Source organism: Mya arenaria, chromosome 15, assembly GCF_026914265.1.
Source record: "Mya arenaria isolate MELC-2E11 chromosome 15, ASM2691426v1".
Lineage (NCBI taxonomy): Eukaryota > Metazoa > Mollusca > Bivalvia > Myida > Myidae > Mya > Mya arenaria.
Window position 1 is genome coordinate 51024452 of NC_069136.1, and position 19466 is coordinate 51043917.

Consider the following 19466-nt stretch of genomic DNA (forward strand, 5'->3'; position numbering starts at 1 on the left):
GTGTCCAAAATAATGTTTTGACAGTGATACATCAGGCGGCGGCTTTGTGAAAAGGTTTGTCGAAGTGTTTTAAGAATCAAACTCTGGTTAAAGGCTGACTGCAGGGCTACGAAGCGGCGTAGACTGCGCCATGTTTAATTTAATATGCTGAATAAATAGTAAAGTTATCTTTGTTTAAAGTCTTCATTTGAAGGAAAATATTGCCTTCCGACGTAGCATTTATGACGTAATGTATACGTGATATACACACACTGAAGTACAGGAAGGTCAATTAAGCTGACTTACGTAATATCAAATTATGCCATTTCATTGACTACAATAAAATAAAAGAACGTTAGTATTTGCTCAGTGGAGCATTTTGTAACCCATCAATATGCTCTTATGCCTGCTTGAAAACAAACTATATAAAACCAAATCAAATGACCCTGAGTCATGAGTTAATATATTGTATCCTGAATGAACTCGAGCATATATGCGGATCTACATTATTTCAATCGATGATAGTCTCGCAATTTGGTAAGGTTTTGTCAAATTCAATAAATTACATTAACCTTTTAAAACAAAATCTTTTCTTGGTTTTCAGCTGCTGAAGGAAAAAAAGCGAAAGACAAAAACAGGTAAGATGATACATATAATAAGAACCAAAGAAAACGGTCGTCTCGTAAATGAGGTCGGATGATCCAGGTTTATAATCTGACAGTTATTGTATTTAATAGCCTTTAGTATGAAAATTGCCAGGTCATTTAATAATGATTGAAGGACCATTATTTGATATTCGATACAAATAGAATTAAAACATCCGTTTGTACTATGTCTTTGTAGAAAACAATATCATCAAAATCATTTGCAGGAATACTATTTTAGGTCGGGATCCTCAATCTCGTTTGCCATGGACGAATCGGAAATCAAGCAAATAAGTCAACAATTAACAACCGGTACGTTTAAAGTCCCAGTATGTTTTTGTGATGTAAACTTACTTTTTTGTATGATTATCCAAATTAAATCTCCAAACAATTCTCTAAAACAATGCATTTGTGGCAATAGCAAAACCAAAAGTATAATCGAAATTAAGGTATTAGCCGCGTAATACACACTTTTATAAAAACTTTAACCGACAACATAGTTATAATCACGGTACAATATGGGACTTTAATCCAAATTTTGAAGATTTTTTACCATGAATTAAAAAAGTTATTTATGTTTCATTACACCCACCCCCAAACTCAAAGGGCTACAAAGAGCGACAAGTAAATATTTTGTCTATATTTGATTTATTTTCGCATTATCAGAGATTATGCAATAAACACAACAGTTTCTGGTAAAATGAACTTCCGTTTACAGAAAATTTAAGTTCAAACGAACACATTATTGATACACTTGGAAAAAAATCATTATGATTGATCTTGTGAGTCTTCGGAAAAGAGCAGTTTTTCGATGTTTGAAAATATATAGCAGTTTTATAAAATTCATAAAAAATAGTTAAATATATGTCAAGCTGCTGAAATCATTTTAAATATTATCTATGATGTCTATTGAACAATTTAAAAGACAATTTATGATTGTTTACCGTCCAGTTTTGAAGAAAATATACATAATGTCATGTAATCGAACATTTTTATAGCTCATAAAATGCTTAAATATCAACCTTTTTCTTGTAAAAAAAAAAGCTTAATTGGACTTATTCATAAAATGTACTGTTTAAAACAAATTAATTTTACTTATGATTCTAACTCAGAATACAGAGTTCAAAGGAATGAGAGCCTTTTTAAACTAAACTATGTGAAGAAACAAGAATACTAAGCAGACGGAAATGCCCCTCCAAAATGTCAGAGGGAAAGTTCTCAAGTAATGTTATTTTAATTTTATAACATGTAAACACTCTCTGTGGGTATTTTGATGTATATCTGTTTTATTTTGTCATTGGTATTCTAACATTTAGATTTGTTCACAATAATTCTTCACTCTCCAACATTTGAAGTTTGGTCTGTTCCCATGCTATGTACTTGAAGTGTGTGCACAGATGATAACTACTCAATGCTGAGTCAATGCTGATTTGGTTTTCATGCCCCTTCAGGTACTTTACCCATCTAGAATGTTTAGTGCTGTAAAGGAAAAAGGTTGCACTTTCGAACTAATTATTATAGATAAATATACTGATATACATATACAAAATAAAATATAATCAGTTTAATATTTCTCGACATTATTTAAAAAAAACAACAACAAGCTGATACATACATGTATATATAAAGAAAATTATTAAATTTATCAATACAATTCATCATCATCATCATCATCATCATCATCATCATCATCATCATCATTACCACCACCACCACAACCACCACTAGCACTTGATCACCACCACCACCACCACCACCACCACCACCACCTGGTATCTACATGTATTATGGTATGTTAAAATTCGGCACGTTCCAAAACACATCATTTTTAAACACAATTTTAAGTCTAATATTTTTCTAAGATAAAACAATCAAATTAAAGATGACATACTCATATCATTTACATAAATAATGTACATAAGTACTTATAAAAATATGTAACATGTACATAAACTTATGTGAAGACAGGTCAGCATGTTGATATCTTTACATGTACAGATATCAACATGCTGACCTGTCTTCACATTTAGCTAATCAAAATGATTTAAGAAATTCCAAAGATAAATTTAAAAACAAACGTTTTTGAACACATCAACGTACAAAACTGCGCAAGGATACTTACATTCATAGCCCTTTGATACGAATATCTGAATATCCCAGTTCCATGCTGTTTGTTGACAGTTCGTTTTTTCGACAGAAAATCTTCTCTTACGAGAATAATTCACCTATAATCCATGTTTTACTGTAATGACTTAAATCGTTAGATGTATCGTAATCAACTGTCAGCGTGCACTTTTAGTGTTTATTTATTTTAAACGTATATTCATGAGAAAAACATCAACGACATTCCAAACACTGCGATGTAGAAATTCCATTATTGACCTATGAATAGCGGGGAAATACCTTCTGTTTCTAAAAATAGTAACAGCCAGTACAGGCCGAATACGCCCGATGTTAGTCGCGATCTGTTACGGCGAGTGGCGATATATGTCGATGTTACCCGATCTTTCCCGAGTTGTATTACATGGCTAATACCTTAAGAGCGCAAAACGAAATTTGATTATCACGTGACTTTCTAAATGTCAAAATTTCTATGTTGCTTTATTAACTATTGATTTTGATTTCTTTACTTAGAAGTTATGGGTTTAAATATAGTTTTTTAGATATTAACAAAAAAATCATTCTATTATTATAAAATACTGTTATACAAATATTTCATCTGAAAACTAAAAGTATATTATACTGAACACAGGGAGGTTTTAAGACAATAGTTAAAAGTATTGACACATTAATTCGGCAATTTACTCTGAACAACATCGATTATTTCTCATTCGAAAATGCTTGTATCACATTTCATTCAGAAACAGGAGATTAATTTTCGTTAAGTGAATTGCCATTTGAAAATGTTCAGTTTTTCTCTTGTTTTTTTCTCCAAAAAGAGTCCGACAACTGCTCATATACTGTTTGCAAAGCGCTATGCGCCGCCCACTTTAACTCGTACGTGTATAGTGAGTCAGTGGTCGAGTTTTGGTTTTGTTGGTATATCCCATACATTTCTTTTTGATCGCTTGGACCTCGGTATTTAATCAGAAATTATCTGAGACTATAATAGTTATATACGCATTTTTTCTCTAATTATTTAATCCGAAGTGGCACTGTGCCTTTAACTGCAATAGATACAGGTTAACCTTGTCTTTAAATTACACATGCTCTGGGAACCTAAAAAGTTACATGTGTTGATGGATAAATTTCCTAATAGGGAAATTGAGACTTGTCAAACTAATAAAAAAAGTGTGGTCAGAAAATATAATATATCGATACCTGTTAATTGTAGTATTTGTATATTAATTACAAAAGTAAAGTTGTTGTTTAAAAGTAAATCTCATATGTTCATGTATGATTTGTTCATAAATATGTTAATAAAAAGAGACGAACTAATAAAGATCTAGCACATGCAATATATATTTTCAGCTTCTCATCTAGAACGATTAGCATTGACCCTGAATTTTTCAGTGGAACAATATAGCAAGCTTCCGAGTTACAAGGTGAGAGTTGGGGAATAATGATTTCTTACACACCTGACAGGCATTTCCGTTTCATTTAGCCGTACAGTTAATTCCGTCTGCCACACCAATGAGTCACGCGAAACACGCACCACTTTTAATTTCGGTTATCTGAAGAAAAATATGAAAAATAAGACGTTCCAATATTATCGTATATATATTTTTACTAGAACAATCTTGAACAAATATGAAAATAATAATAATAACCTTTAAAATCGCCACTTTAAAGGGAACAATTGACGTCAACATTTAATTTGAAATAGTACGCGGGGTGACGTCGCCAATCTAGATCGCACGCGCCATTTCCTGAATGAGCAAACTACATCAATTTGTTTAAGAGCGGTATTTGAAGCACACATGTTATGTTAGTGCATTTGTTATTACAATTGATAACCTGAATTATAATTGGATTAGAAACAGGCTTTTTGTGCGAAGAGGTTAATTAAGTTCAAGAGTTTGTCACCCTGGAACAAAAGAAGAACTCATCTTTTATTATTTTTGTCCACGAGTATGTGTATGAATAACGAGGAAAGTCAGCGTTCCATTTAAAGATATTAAAGATTAAATTAAACAGTGTAATATGCAACATCATATCTTTTTGATAAAACTTATAACAATAACTGATAATGAAGACAAATTTAAACATTGCAGTATGTGACACTTATAAATTGATTAATATGTTACAGATCTCAGCCTACCGCCTGCTTAAAGCATGGCATGATGTTGTGGTCGAGTGTGATGAAAACCCAAAAAAGCTTCTGGCCGATGCCTTATTAGCATGTGGATTCAGGGACCTCGCTGTCTCATCCTTTGGACAAGAATTTGTATATGGTGAGCTAATTTTGTGGTATTATAATTGCTGTCAATGAACAGTTTCAGTCCAACCAAACCTGCTTAATTTCGATGTGAGATTTGAGTTCTCATACACAGGTTTAAGGGATAGATACAGACAAGGAATTGAAGAATTAATTACACATGCTACTGCGAGCATTCTTGGCAACACAAACTACATAAACTATGACATTTACAAACATACTTTAGGCTTGCTTAATAGCTAAAAGGTTATACAAAGAAAGAAAAAAAAAGATGGATCATGCATGTTATTGAAGGTACATACAAACTCAATATTTAATGCATTGTTCTTTAAAATGGTTAGCTATCCTTCGATGCATACCCCAAAAACTAGTTAATACTTACGTTTATAACTACACGTGCACGCTAAACCGTACGCATTCGGTATGTTAACATTCTTAACAGCTGCTAGAAATTACAAACAAATGGTGTCGATATACGATTTAAGAGTGTCATCATGCATACATATTATAAACAGCATGACAAAATTATTTAGGGGCGCTCGTTCGTGATATGTGTAACAAATGTTAAGGGAAATACCATTAATATCAAAGTAAAGGAACTTCCGAAGAAAAACATTTTTTCATAGAATGTATACAGTCGACTATTCATACAATTGAAGTCGAGTTATTTATATAAAAAAAACCGTGCTAATATATAAATGCATTTTCCATAAATGCATTGTTTTGTAAGTAGTTGAAGGTTTATCCCTAAAAATGTATGTTTGTTTGACATGTGTATGTATTGATTTTAAATAAGAGTGACACTTTAAGGGATACATCTATTTTGTTTAGATACGGATACATCAAACCTCAATCATGATTACAGGCTTTTCAATGTTTCGTTTTTTAATAGACATGGACATATTTAATCCGTAAACTTGGCTTTTTTATTCTTACTTTGCCGGCTTATACGCATTTACTAAAACGTGTCGTTTTTAGGAGACAAATGGAAATTAACGGTTTTGATGAGAGTTTGTTTTATACTAAGCATCGTCAGTTAATCGAAATGAAGACAATTTCAATGGTTTAAATAAACGGCTATAATTTAAAGAGATTGTTATGCGTTTATTTGATATATTAAGTAAATTTAAATGAATATGTCAGTGGTGGATATGTATAACAATTATAAGAAACTTGACTTTCAACCATGGGGTTGCAGTTTAAATCTCACCACTAAAGTACGAACCGTCATCTGGGAGGGACGTAAAATGGGTGTCACGTGTGGCTGTACTCTAGAGTAGATATCACCAGGGTTACATAATATATCGGAAATATGCCACCCAACCAAACAAATACTTTTTGTTTGGCCGATGCCTATTGATACGCCAGGGGCATAGTTAAATGATACGTGCAATGGTTCCAAAATGAACATGTCTTTCCTTAAATACGATTCTACACAATACCCTTGGTGGATTCAACTTTTTACTACTGTCTTTATAGTTGTTAAGGAATTTTGAGTTCATAAGATTGCCTTTTCGTTATACTTACATATCGTTTCCTATCGTGTATCGATATCTTTAACATCAATGACATAGTAACAACATAGCTTATTGATTTAAATCTAATGCTTCCATACTGTTGCGTAATTTGCGGACAAAAATGTCAAACAACACAACTTTGATAACATGATTCATAACATGAGATTCGTATCCACTTAAAATGTCCATATTTTCTTTATATTAAAATTAGCGTACACGTGTTTTGCTGTCACATCACATGGTCATACATCAATACAACCCAAAGTGGAAAAGTGACTGTTCTAATTATGATAATATCAATATACACGCTAATTAATACAAACACACGTAGGAAAATCATGTATATTATTTTACCATTTTTTATCTTCATGTTTAACTGTGTATAACAACTATCTGACAATAAAACTAGTAAACATGTTCCTTCATCAGAACCATTGTTTTCGACATTTGTTCATCCCTTTTGGTATATTAAAACAATTATATTAAATGTGTTAAAATTCATTTGGGAGTAATAGTGAATCTTTAAGGTTCTGTTCATTCATTTATTTGAATTTATTTCCTTTGGGAAATTCATTCTTGGTGTTCTAGCTGAAGCACGGACAAAACCAAATCCCGAAACAATCAGAAGGATTCAGGAGATCGAGTTGGAAAAGCTGTCATATATTTCCTTTATATCAGAAAATGAATGTCATCACAAAGGTATTTCAAAGACAAATATTTAGTTAAAATTTAGTATACGTACATGTGTGAAAATTGTCATTTGAAAGAATGCACGTTGCGTGTTAGATACATGGCAACATTTCTGTATGAACCCAGCATTTTAAATGAAACACAAATTTCTTTCTGGATTTCTTTGATGCCTACCAAACCTACCCTCTCCCAAGGCGGTACCCCAACAACTGGCAACTGTTTATATTCAGGTTGGAGTCAGTAAACCAGACATGCTTAATTGCATTCCGAACAACAGATGATCCAAATACCAGAAATGTTTTCGGAGGACCTGTATGAGAAATTGTAAAACGTGAAAATTTATGTTTAGTCAAAACAATAGTAATTAATGATCTTTATATATGGAATAACAATGGAGAAGTACTGCCCATTTTAAGACATATTTTAAGAAGAACTAGTTGCCAAGTTATGTCAACGGGACAGAACAATGCAGGCTTCCAGAATGGGGATTGTTGCTATGCATTAAATTTTCATTTACTCAGATTGAGCACAGATTGAATACTGCCTGTTTTGATGATTTGTAACCCTTGCTGCGACCAGCGGCCTTGATAGTTTCTTATTGACAGCCTTCTAGAGCGGTGGTTGTGGCTGCGATAATCATAAATGAATGCGTTTTGTTTTTTGTGTATTCGATGTTCCAAAAAGGCAGACACTTTTTTAAATTCAGCGTGTAAACAATCCGTTTCTCGAATTAAATAGGGCATGTATACAGATCTTCGTTATGACAATTGATCAATGTTTTACATTTTGGTAAGTTTTCGTCCATGTTTTATTTTCTATTTATATATATATATATATATATATATATATATATATATATATATATATATATATATATATATATATATATATATATATACCTCTTTTAACAATTAATATTTCTTGTTTTTGTTTTTGCAGCTTCCGGAGGAACAATACCAAAGACAGAAACAAAAACAATACAGGAATTCGAGTTGGAACCTTCTGATTACCAAGGAGAACACTTATCTCATTCCATGCGATCTGAAGATTCAGGTTTATACTCACAAAGTTAATCTTATTATATACATGAAATGTGCCATACAATGACTATTGATGAGAAATTTAATTAAAAAACCCGTAAGTACTGTGTTTTTTGACAGAGAAACGTAATCCTTAAGTTCATTTTCAGGAAAGAAATTTAGATCGGGACTCACAAACCGTTTTGCTATGAGCGATGGGAAAATCATGGATTTGAGTCTGGAAATAGAAGGTACCACTCACTTTATTAGATACACGCCTACTTTGTCTATGAGTTTCACTTACTTTGGGGACCTAAATGCAGCAACATGTATTGCTGGATATATTTTATAAAAGAGAAGTTCGGACTTGTAAAATCACCAAAAGCAGTGTCGATATAGGCTTCTTGTAATTTATTTTGAATGCCAATCGTTCTGCATGGTCAAAGTATTTGTGGCTTCCTTGCTCAAAATAAAATGTAAATAAGAATAAATCTATTATATTGAGTTTAGTGACATATTTATATTTTGTCCATTGACATATAATATAACACAGACCTAAAATGTGATTCGAGATGCATATAGAGAATAAATTATTCAACATTTAGCACATGAACATTCTATTTTCAGTCATGGATTTTGAAGATTTAGCATTTCACCTAGGGTTTACATATATCCAGTGTATAGTGTTTCGGCAATTACGTGATGAGGTGAGGATCGATAGATAACGTTTTCCTTCGTGAGGAAGATATTGTCAGTCATCTTATTATTGCCATTATTGAACTATAAATAACGGGCAATTAGCTTCCGTTCATCCAGTTCAGGCCGAAAACATCTGATGTTTGTCACAAGTGGCGATTTGTATATATGATTTTTTCAGTAATTTGAATTCCGACAGTAAAATAGATATTGCACTTGCTCGTGTTTAACTACCCAAAACCCGAACATCTTTATGACAAACCTGTCAAAACTTAATTTCTCCGAATTCGTATTTTGTTACTGTTTTCATAAACACCAACGATTTTACACCTGTTCAAACAGTAATTTTCCCTAAAACACCCCACATTAAAGTAAAAATCCCTATATGTGTTCCACTGCTCTTCATGCTCAAAGTAAACAATCAAACTCACCGTTTTAATGATACATTCTGATAAGCAAACTCATATATGATCTATGTATAATTTAAAATGTTAACTATTAACAAAGATAATTATTAACATTTATTGTGCAGTATATGACACACACATTAATTGATATACATTCTACAGGGCATGGCTTACGGCCTGCTTAAAGTATGGCATGATGCTGTAATCGAGTGTGATGAAAACCCAAAAGAGCTTCTGGCCAATGCATTATTAAAATGTGGATACAGGGACCTCGCCGTCACATCCATGGGAGAAAGTTGTGTATATGGTTAGCTAATATTTTTGTATTTCAATTGCTGTCACAACAGTGTCAGTCTAAACAAAACTGCTCACTTTGGATTGAAGGTTAAGTTCCCATAAACTATGTATGGGATAGATACCAAGAAGGAATTGAAGAATGAATTACAGTTGTTACTGCGAGCATTCTTGGCAACACAAACTACATTAAACATGACATTGCCAAACATACTTTAGGGTTGCTTGTCAGCTAAAAACCTTATACAAAGAAAGATAAAAAGCTTCATAAATCACGTTGTTGAAGGTACATACAAACTCAATATTCAATGCATTGTTCTTTAAAATTGTTAACTATCTTTTAAAAGCATACCCCAAAGACTGTCGCATATTTTTATGAACAATTTGTAAATGGTTAGCTATTGTTGTTGTTTTTCATTGCTTTCAATGCTCTTAACCAAAACTTTTTTTCTTTCAAACTTTATATGAAAGGTTGAGTACTCATTTTATCGGGAGATGAAATTCTGAGTGTTTCTATTGACCGTTTCAAGACGGTTCTCCCATATCGATCAATATATAGAATGTTTCAAAAAAATATTGTTATTTCTTTGTCGTACATATCTGTTCGATATGTCTTTGTTTGCGGCCGTAATACATATTATTACACAGCGTTTGTGTTAATGGTCGTCGTCATTGCCTTTTAATATTAACGTGATAATAGAATTGCATGTTCATTCACACCAAAGTTACTACAAGTGTTGCCAATGACAAAAGAACCCAATGTGACTCAAGACTACTTAACCATTGTTGTGATAATGTTCCATGTAATTGTTCATCGTTACGTTAAGTTTATTGATAACATTTGTATCTACATTTTGATTTCGTTGCAATGTGTAAATGCCTATAACTGTTCAAACGTACCATTACAAGATATGCAGAAATAGCAATATATTCAAAATCCTTTCTAAGAAGTATGCTTTAAAAAAGACCAAGTGGTATCGAGTCGCTGATAATTAGATCACAACTAGTAAGGAATGCTGTAAAATATGTTTATAGTCACAAAATTCACGTGTTGGATGGCAAATAGTTCCAAAACGTAGTATGTGTATTCCGTGAATATTTAACACATTAAGTGTAAATAAATACTGATATATTGTAAAGTCACGTGCAGACATTTATGATCTCGAGATCATTTTTTATCCGTTATTACTTGTTGTGAAATATATATATGTATTTTCCAGATGCAATCAGAAAAGAGCCGAAGCCGAAGCAAAAAACAATTAAAAGGATAAGAGAGATCGACTTTGAAACCGATGTTTCATTGAGATATATGGAAAAGGAAGTACTTTCTTTACTTTCCAATGGTTCGGAATTTTTCAGTTTTAGATATATTATATTAATCTTTTGTCTTTCTTATTAGTAGCAACATTCCTATGCTCTTATATGTAAAAGTCCTTTGTGGAATTTGCTAGGACACTGGCAATTGATGTGTATGGCAAGGAAGCATTCTTTGATTAACTAAATATTGTTTGTATTGTTGTATTTCTCGTTTTTTTGAAAGAGATATTTTTTACACACGCGTCTCAGTTCGTTAACTAACATGACCAGCTCTGACCAATGCTCGTTCTCATTGTTTGTCTATAATTATAATAAAATCACGTCGACTTCAATGGTTGCACTTGCCTTATTGATATGTTAATAATACCTCTTCTTATTTTCAGTTTAGTTTTAAACTATTACATTGCTTTTGCAATTATTAAATCATTATTATACTTGAGGGATCAATGGACAAAAGCCATTTATTACACCTCACTTTTGTCTACAATGGTAAAATCCCATTACCTTAAAAAGAGATGTTATGCCTATCAGAAACATTTTCAACCTTTTTGACACGTGACCAAGCAAAAATTCATTGTCGGGTGATTGCAGTCATGTTTTGAATGTCATATAAGAGCAAATAACTGCTTCAATATTTTAGCCAAACCATGACGTGATTGCCTCCCTTATACACATACAGCAGTGACGTCACTATTCAATGTGTACACAAAAATATCAGACGACAGAAACTGTCAGATTTTGAAGGAATGCTAACGCCTCGGGGGTGACATTCTGCTCTCGGGTTGACAATATCAATGTCACACATGCTTATATATTTATATAAGATGCATTTTGTTCTAAAGAAAGTAAAGCAAGCATTGGATTGATATATCAAGACAATGCGTTGCATTTATACTTTACTTGTTAAGATGAATAGCGAACACACACATGTATTCAATGCTTGTTGAATAGAGAAGAAGTGTATATTGTCAAGCGGAATTCAACACATTTGTCATATATATTTCAGATTGAATTTATCTACATAATTAAACGTGAAAATATTTTGCAGAAAAATATCATATCAATGCTGATTTACATCTATCCGGAGAAGTAAATACAGAGCCAAAGCGTTTGGAAGATGATTTACATGTACCCGGAATAGAGGTTGAAGACGAACATGGCTTGGAAGATGAGTTACATTTAACCGGGAAAGATGTTGCAGAAGATCATCGTATGAAAGATGATTTACATGTACTCGAAAAAGAAGTTTCAAAAGAACATGGGATGGAAGATGATTTACACGTACCAGGAAAAGAAGTTTCAAATGAACAGCCTATCGAAGATGATTTACATAAACCCATAAAAGAAAGTGCAGGAGAACATAGGGTAGAAGATGGTTCACATGTTATCGGAAAAGGTGTTGAAGAGGAACATCAATTGGAAGATGATTTACATTTAACCGGGGAAGATGTTGCAGAAGATCATCGTATGAAAGATGATTTAAATGTACTCGAAAAACAAGTTCCAAAAGAACATGATGAAAGAGAAGATTTACATTTAATCGGGAAAGATGTTGCAGAAGATCATCGTATGAAAGGTTATTTATATGTACCCATAAAAGAAAGTGCAGGAGAACATATGGTAGAAGATGGTTCACATGTACCCGTAAAAGATTTTGCAGGAGAACATCCTGTGGAAGATTATTTACATGTACTCGGAGAAAGGGTTGCAAAAGAACATCGAGTTAAAGATGACTTAAATGTACCCGGAAAAGGTGACGCAAGAGAACATCCTGTGGAGGATGATTTACATGTACTCGGAATACGGGTTGCAACAGAACATCGTGTGGAAGATGATTTGCATATTACCGGAAAAGAGGTTTCAGGAGAACATCGTATGGAAGGTGATTTACATGTACCTAGAAAAGATGTTGCAAGAGAAAATCGTTTAAAAGATAAGAAACATGTGCCCGGAAAAGAAGTTGAACAGAAAAATCTTATGAAAGACTCTTTACATGTACCCGGAAAAGAACTTGCAGGAGGACATCGATTGGAAAATGATTCAAATGCTCCCGGAAAGATTGTTGCCGAAGAACACCATACGAAAGACGGTAACATAGGTCTAGTGACGGTGTCGGCCTCTAACCTAAGATTTTTTAATCATTAGAATAATCTCTAAAAACTTTCCGTGTCCTTTGAAAAGGATACAAGTAGTGGTTTCTTTCCAGGTGGCGGACAAAAAACTCACCTTTCCACTGGTTACATGTAACTAAACTAGTATAACCCCAAAAAGGAAGTCGACACAGTTTGCACTGAATAATTTATACTCAATGTGTAAATAGGTAGATATACTATTAAATAGATGGATATTAGGCAATTGTTGAGTTTATAAGCAAGTAATTATATCTAGCATATAAACATAAACTAAATGGTTTAAAGATGAATACTATTATCATAATGTTTCTTTTGTTTTGACAGACAATTCAGAGGTCTGGGATCGGTGTTTCGAGCAAGGAAAACTTTACATAAGAACATTGTTGAGAAGAGGGCTTTTTCCACCAGCTGATATTCTGGACGAGCTTTGTGACTGCTATGGACGAAAATCACGTATCGTTAATGACCTATGCTCATTTGCAAAGCAAAAAATCAAAAAAGAGATTGAATCAACATTTCACACCAAAGTTGTTGACATTTATCCATCATTCAAAGATGGTGCAGAAAACACAATCGTTTTTGTTGTTACCCTTAACAAAAGAGTAAGTGAGGCCGAAATACGTGAAATGATAACTTATGCTGTGGAAATTAAATATTTAAACGCATACAACAAAGAGCCTACGCTTCTTGCACAACACATACTCAAAGAGCAAATATATATGACAAAAGATGAACTACAAAATGTTCAGTCATGCCAGGAAAATATGGAAGAAGAACTGTTTGCTAAACATTACTATTTAAGTATGATCACGTCCGCTCCGGTTAAGTCGTATCAATACTCTGAATGTGATCAACATATAAACGTTGAAAGAAAAGTATGTCTGCAGTTGTACATTCACGCAAAAGGATTTATACCGATTTGGGAAGATCCCTTTGAGAAGCAGTACCGAGGCATTGATACTGATATTATTGAGTGTGTCTTTATTTCCTTTGGAAGAACTGCTCGTGAGCCTCATGACAACATTAAAATGGGTTGCTTGATTCAAAGAGAAAACATACCACCGGGTTCTACGGATATTATACATCCACCGATTAAAGGAGGAACGCTCGGGGGTTTCATTGAACATCCTGAACTTGGACTTTGTGGTATAACTTGCGCGCATGCTATGATTTATAAACGTGAGTTTGAGAAATGTGTAGAACATAACAATAAACTTTCTTTGCAAGACTGGCCTGAGGATTTGAAACAAAAGACGGCTGTTTATCAACCAGACCAAACTTCTTTAGATATTGGCGTTTTGTCAGAGGCATATTATGACACCGGAAGTCCATCAAGACCAGGATTTGATATTGCTCTTATCAAAATTCGCAATCGTCACCCTATTAATGGGAAGTTTCCCGTTGTGGAACAACAAGGTCCGGTATATTATCACTATATTAATAATTGAAATGAAATATACTTTATCTCATTTATAGAAATGTTTAAGTATGGTCGTTTGTTACAACAGCTGACGTTTAGTGCTTTGTGACAGTTTTCGTACTTCCGATGTATTTAGTGATTATGAAATATAACTTTTCCTGAATGTCTTAAACCTGTTTTACGTATAATGCTATCTTAGGAGATTAAGACTTATATGTTTAATATGCATTACTCAGCTTAACTTAAGGCTTTGTATGGTTATCGGGCGCTGTACGTTGCGCGTCGTAAGTACGTTGCATGTAACACTAGCAGCGACATTTCCTACCCAAACAGGGCTGTGTAACTGGAATCAGTGGTTTTATCACAGATTTATCTGAAATCTGAAAATAAATAATCCAGATCAAAACATCAATTCTTAAGCGTTTAACTAAAATTGTATAACCACCCTTCTGTTTTCATTTTGCGTATTAGAGTTGAATGAAAACAGATTTCAATGCACTCACTTTGCAATGTTTAGTTATACTTAATACAATTAAACTGTGCATTTCTTCGAAAATATATAGTGTTGTTCCTCGTGAATGAGATACTTAACTAAGAAGTTAACGTAAACATGTCAACAGTAAATACCCTTTTCAAATGTATTGTAAATATAATATAACCTTGGTTCAAACAATTACAGCATTTTACCTTGTTTTAATACCTTACCATCTCCTACCACTAAAGATACAAATATTTATTTGTTAAGGTCTTTCACTCCTAAAGTACGACGTCAAGCATTTTCCATTGATATTCATCCTATGGTAGTTCTATGAGAGCTTTTACCTAACCGACCAAATCTGTATCTATAAAATATGCTGACAACTTAATTTCTTAATTTGCAATTATAGGCATTCGACGCGAAGTTGGTAAAGTATTTGAGTCTGGAGCAAAAGTAGACTACACAACACTTGCAATAGACCGCCACATCGAAGTATGGAAATTTGGCAGTGCAACCGATTCAACAAGTGCTTTTATTTCAAGTGGACCGGTCACCGCTCGGGAGATTAGATTTGGATGGCAAAACGATGGTACGTTCGAAATAAAACTGCACAAACAGATTCAAGTCACAAGTTTAGACCCCCAAGTCCCATTTGCTCTACGTGGTGATTCGGGCGCTTTAGTTTTTCATGAACAACCGCCGGATAGACAATTAGTATGCATTGGAATGGTCGAGGGTGGTTTTGATGGCAACCCTGAATTGACAGTTGTTGCACCGATTATGCCTGTTTTAGATAGGCTAAACGTGCAGAGCATTTATACATTTTCTGACACGAAACTTTATGAAATGGAAGCACGGCTAGAAAGGAATTTCACTCAAGCGATGACAGCGAATCAGGCTGTTCTTTTTGAGATATTACAATCAAACACAGCTGAAATAATGCATGAAATTCGAAACTTGCAACAGGTGCCAATGGATGAAGATTGACACTTATATAAGGGATGTAGTTTAAGAAACATAAGTACTAAAACAGTGTGTAAAACATTGACTTGCTTATAATACAAACTAGTAGTTAGTTGGCTTTGAACCTCATTACAGTATTGTTTCATAATTCTATACCAGCTGCAAGAGTAGCGTTAGATGCAAGGTTATAATGTATAGTCAAGCTATTAGGACTTATTTAAATCATGCTTATGAGACATAATGTACACGTTCTTTTAGAAGAATTTAGAAATTCAACGCAAAATATATGAACTGTAAATAATAGTAAATGCTTACAAATAATCTTAATTATTAATCATTTTCAACAATGTTAAAACATTTTCAATGATATAAATGAGAAATTGATGCTTTCAAAATAAACCGGGGTCAGATGTAATGTTATTTCTGAGCTGATTATTGTTTTCATCATTACACAATGACTTGGTAGTAGATGAAAATATCGTATTTTTACTAACTTTTTGTTTCAAAATCATATTATTCTGATGCTTCATGTTGTTTTAAAGTTATAAACTTTCATAGATAAATGACTCATATTAATCTCTAATACTTCATTTTGATATGAAATTGTACACTTTTAAATATATCAATGATTTCAAAGATATAGAGAACATAAACATAAATATTACTGAATAGAGAACATAAACATAAATATTACTGAATCTTTAAACGTATACTTTCCATGCCAGGACAACCGAGGAAGCTTTTAAGTTTATATTATTTAAGATATCTGTTATACATACATTAGTCTTTTAGTGTTGATTTTGGGTCTTCTTATCAAACCATGTTGTAACAATTGAACTAATTTCAAGTTGTTACATTTAATGTTGTTTACGTAAGTAAGAAACGTTTAGTTAGATATATATACTGTTTTACCTTTGATAAAAACTAGTAAATGTTTGTTACTCTAACCCAACCCCAACAGGTTAATGCCATGTGATCAGTCAGTGATTGCCAAATAGTTATTAAATTCTTGATCCTTTATCCAATTTATTGTCTGAAGAAATGTTATGTACTGCTATAAACAGGTGTTGATAAATTATTGTCATACATTATGATCTTAAGTTTGGACTATATTCAACTCGTTCAATTATGTTATGTTTATGTAAATAGTATTCAAATAGTTCTATGTAATAAGTAAAAACTTGAGTTTTCAAATTACTCTTTTTGTTTTGTTCCCTTTGTTGTATATTTTAACATGCAATGTATGAATATTTTTTACGGAAACATGTTAGTTGAGTTCAAAGTATTAAAATGTAGTTATACTTATTATAGATGTCTATATGGTTAGGTAGGCACATCATATACTGATGTCTAATTTATTATTGTATTCTTATAATTGTCGTGGGCTTAACAATACTAAAAAACGCATTGATATACTAAATTTATTTAAAGAAAAAAAGGTGATATAGCCTGTTTTCAGGAAACACATTTTACAAATGAACAACAATTTATTGATTATGGAATGGCGAATGATTTTTAGTAATGGCAAATCTTATGCTAGAGGAGTTGCTATTTTCATTCAGAAAACTTGAATGTAAAAATTTGTAATGTAGTTAAAATAATAGTGGAAATTTTGTTCTGATTGAATTATTGTATAATGATATGATTTTCTTGTAGGCCATTATATATGCACCAAACAATAACTGTCCTAATCTCTTTGATATGAATTTTGATAAAATAGATACATTTAATAATGTAGATCAGTATATAATTTGTGGAGATCATAATCTAGTGTTAAATCAAGAATTAGACTACAATAATTATAAATCTATAAATAACAATGTTAAAGCTTGATAAAGATTGGTTAACATCAGTATAGGATAGACAACAAGTGGACGTTTCTATGACATATATGTCATTGAAACGTACATGAGGTGTCTATCCGACTTAGACCACGTGAACTAAAGTAAGGAGGTTTGGTTCTTGTCTTCAATCTAAAGACTCATAAAATCCTTATATCATTTAACGTTGTTTACCGCAAACAATGCGTATTTTGGTTTGGCTCAATCAAGAATTTTTTATAGTTAGAGAATTAATGTGGGAAAAGATGTAATGTTTTTTTCAGTATTTTTAACTGTTGTTTGGATGTGTAATTATCGCCACTGTACTAGTTACCATTGCTAGTGTTTGCTAATAGAGATAAGTAAAAAATATCTAAAATGAGTAAAGCATCATGCACAAGTCAGCGTTTATCGTAAATATGGCGAAATTTAGGTTGGTGCAGTGGGAGGGGAGTCTTTTGGTGATAATGTTGACTTGATATTTATTCAGCGGACGATACACCACAGTCGGGGTTGAGATCGCCATCCCTGGACTTTCTTTATGCCTAGACGTTTTTTACGATATCATCAGGTTGTCAAAATATCCTTTATTTTTTTGCCAAACACACCATGCCTCGACCCTTACCTGGTGAGGCAAATCTTATACAGGTGCATTACGTACACTTAAATAAACCCGTGAACGACTCGAGTACGGGTAATAACATCCCATTTTTATTTTTATATCCAGTATGAAATAGTGTTTCCAGATTGATTAAAGTTTTGATCAATCAAAACATGCTTTAACGTATATTCAATGACTATCATTAGACGATGAAAGAAGTTATAAAGGGACTGTACACCATATTGGCACCAAATTTTGTTTTTCTGTAACGAACCTCAGGACAATAACTTTATACAATGCTGTACTCTTTGATATCATAATTGTAAAAAAATCAAGTATCTAGAACATATTTTTGACTACAGAACAAACAATTTTTATGAATTTAATCAAATAGAATACCTATACAACATAAGAAACACAGATTTTATAAAGTACCAAACACTTGTTCGATCAATTCAAATGCATGTTAAGACTCAGCTGGCTGCGGATGGGATATTTCATACTAGTAGTCAACAATTTAAAGGAAAAGTTGAAACAACAAAACAAACAAATAAACTTATGTATTCACTGTTGTTGCAAAATAGTTTTCAACCGACTTTTGAAACAAAATGGAAAGTAAATCTTGATTCAAATGAAAATCTGGAATGGAAAACCATTTATGGTAACATTTACAAATCAACGATAGATACAACATTGCGTAGCTTCAATTACAAATTCCTTATGAGAATAGTACCGACGAACCAATTTCTGTTTAAACTCAAATTAGTCGACTGTAGTCTATGCACATTTTGCAATTCAAATGTAGAATCAATTGAACATTTGTATTGGGAGTGTCAAAAAACACAACAACTATGGAATTAACTAAACAACTTTATTGCATCGACGTTAATGAATATAACAATTTACAAACAAGAAGCCCTATTAGGCATTTTCAAGAAAAGCAAGTACAGTAATATCTGTAATTTTCTAATTATCTTAATGAAATTTTATATCAACTCAACAAAATGTAATGACAGACAACTGTCCTTCGATGCATTTTTGCATTATCTGAAAATAAGAATAAAAATAGAAGAGCAAATAGCATTAAACAATGATAAGTATGAAACCCACA

General features: G+C 32.6%; 2 protein-coding genes across 3 annotated transcripts in view; both read left to right on the plus strand.

Annotated features, from left to right (window-relative positions):
- The window catches only part of LOC128220752 (uncharacterized), a 58533-nt gene extending 47278 nt beyond the window's left edge, over nt 1–11255 (plus strand). Inside the window, exons 2-10 of the mRNA XM_052929260.1 lie at nt 584–617; nt 865–935; nt 4095–4168; nt 4873–5017; nt 7107–7217; nt 8148–8261; nt 8398–8478; nt 8855–8934; nt 9493–11255. Coding sequence (XP_052785220.1) covers nt 890–935; nt 4095–4168; nt 4873–5017; nt 7107–7217; nt 8148–8261; nt 8398–8478; nt 8855–8934; nt 9493–9642 — 801 coding nt within the window. The 5' untranslated portion in view covers nt 584–617; nt 865–889 and the 3' untranslated portion in view covers nt 9643–11255. The remainder of the gene's footprint in view (nt 1–583; nt 618–864; nt 936–4094; nt 4169–4872; nt 5018–7106; nt 7218–8147; nt 8262–8397; nt 8479–8854; nt 8935–9492) is intronic.
- On the plus strand, nt 10872–16440 carry LOC128220751 (uncharacterized). 2 transcript variants are annotated; one of them, XM_052929257.1, is made up of 4 exons: nt 10872–10967; nt 11990–13030; nt 13398–14489; nt 15381–16440. In XM_052929257.1, the coding sequence occupies exons 1-4, from the start codon at nt 10934–10936 to the stop codon at nt 15956–15958; spliced, it is 2745 nt and encodes a 914-aa protein (XP_052785217.1). In that variant the 5' UTR covers nt 10872–10933; the 3' UTR covers nt 15959–16440. The 2 variants fall into 2 exon arrangements, with proteins under 2 accessions (XP_052785217.1, XP_052785219.1); XM_052929259.1 differs by having other exon boundaries at nt 13407–14489.
- Nucleotides 16441–19466: the final 3026 nt, after the last annotated feature.

Bases quoted from the DNA above. Each gene is read 5' to 3' on its own strand.
- LOC128220751 (XM_052929257.1), top strand. From the start codon at position 10,934: ATGGAAAAGGAAGTACTTTCTTTACTTTCCAATG. The intron at 10,968-11,989 runs GTTCGGAATTTT...AATATTTTGCAG, and splicing joins ACTTTCTTTACTTTCCAATG to AAAAATATCATATCAATGCT. The intron at 14,490-15,380 runs GTCCGGTATATT...TTGCAATTATAG, and splicing joins TCCCGTTGTGGAACAACAAG to GCATTCGACGCGAAGTTGGT.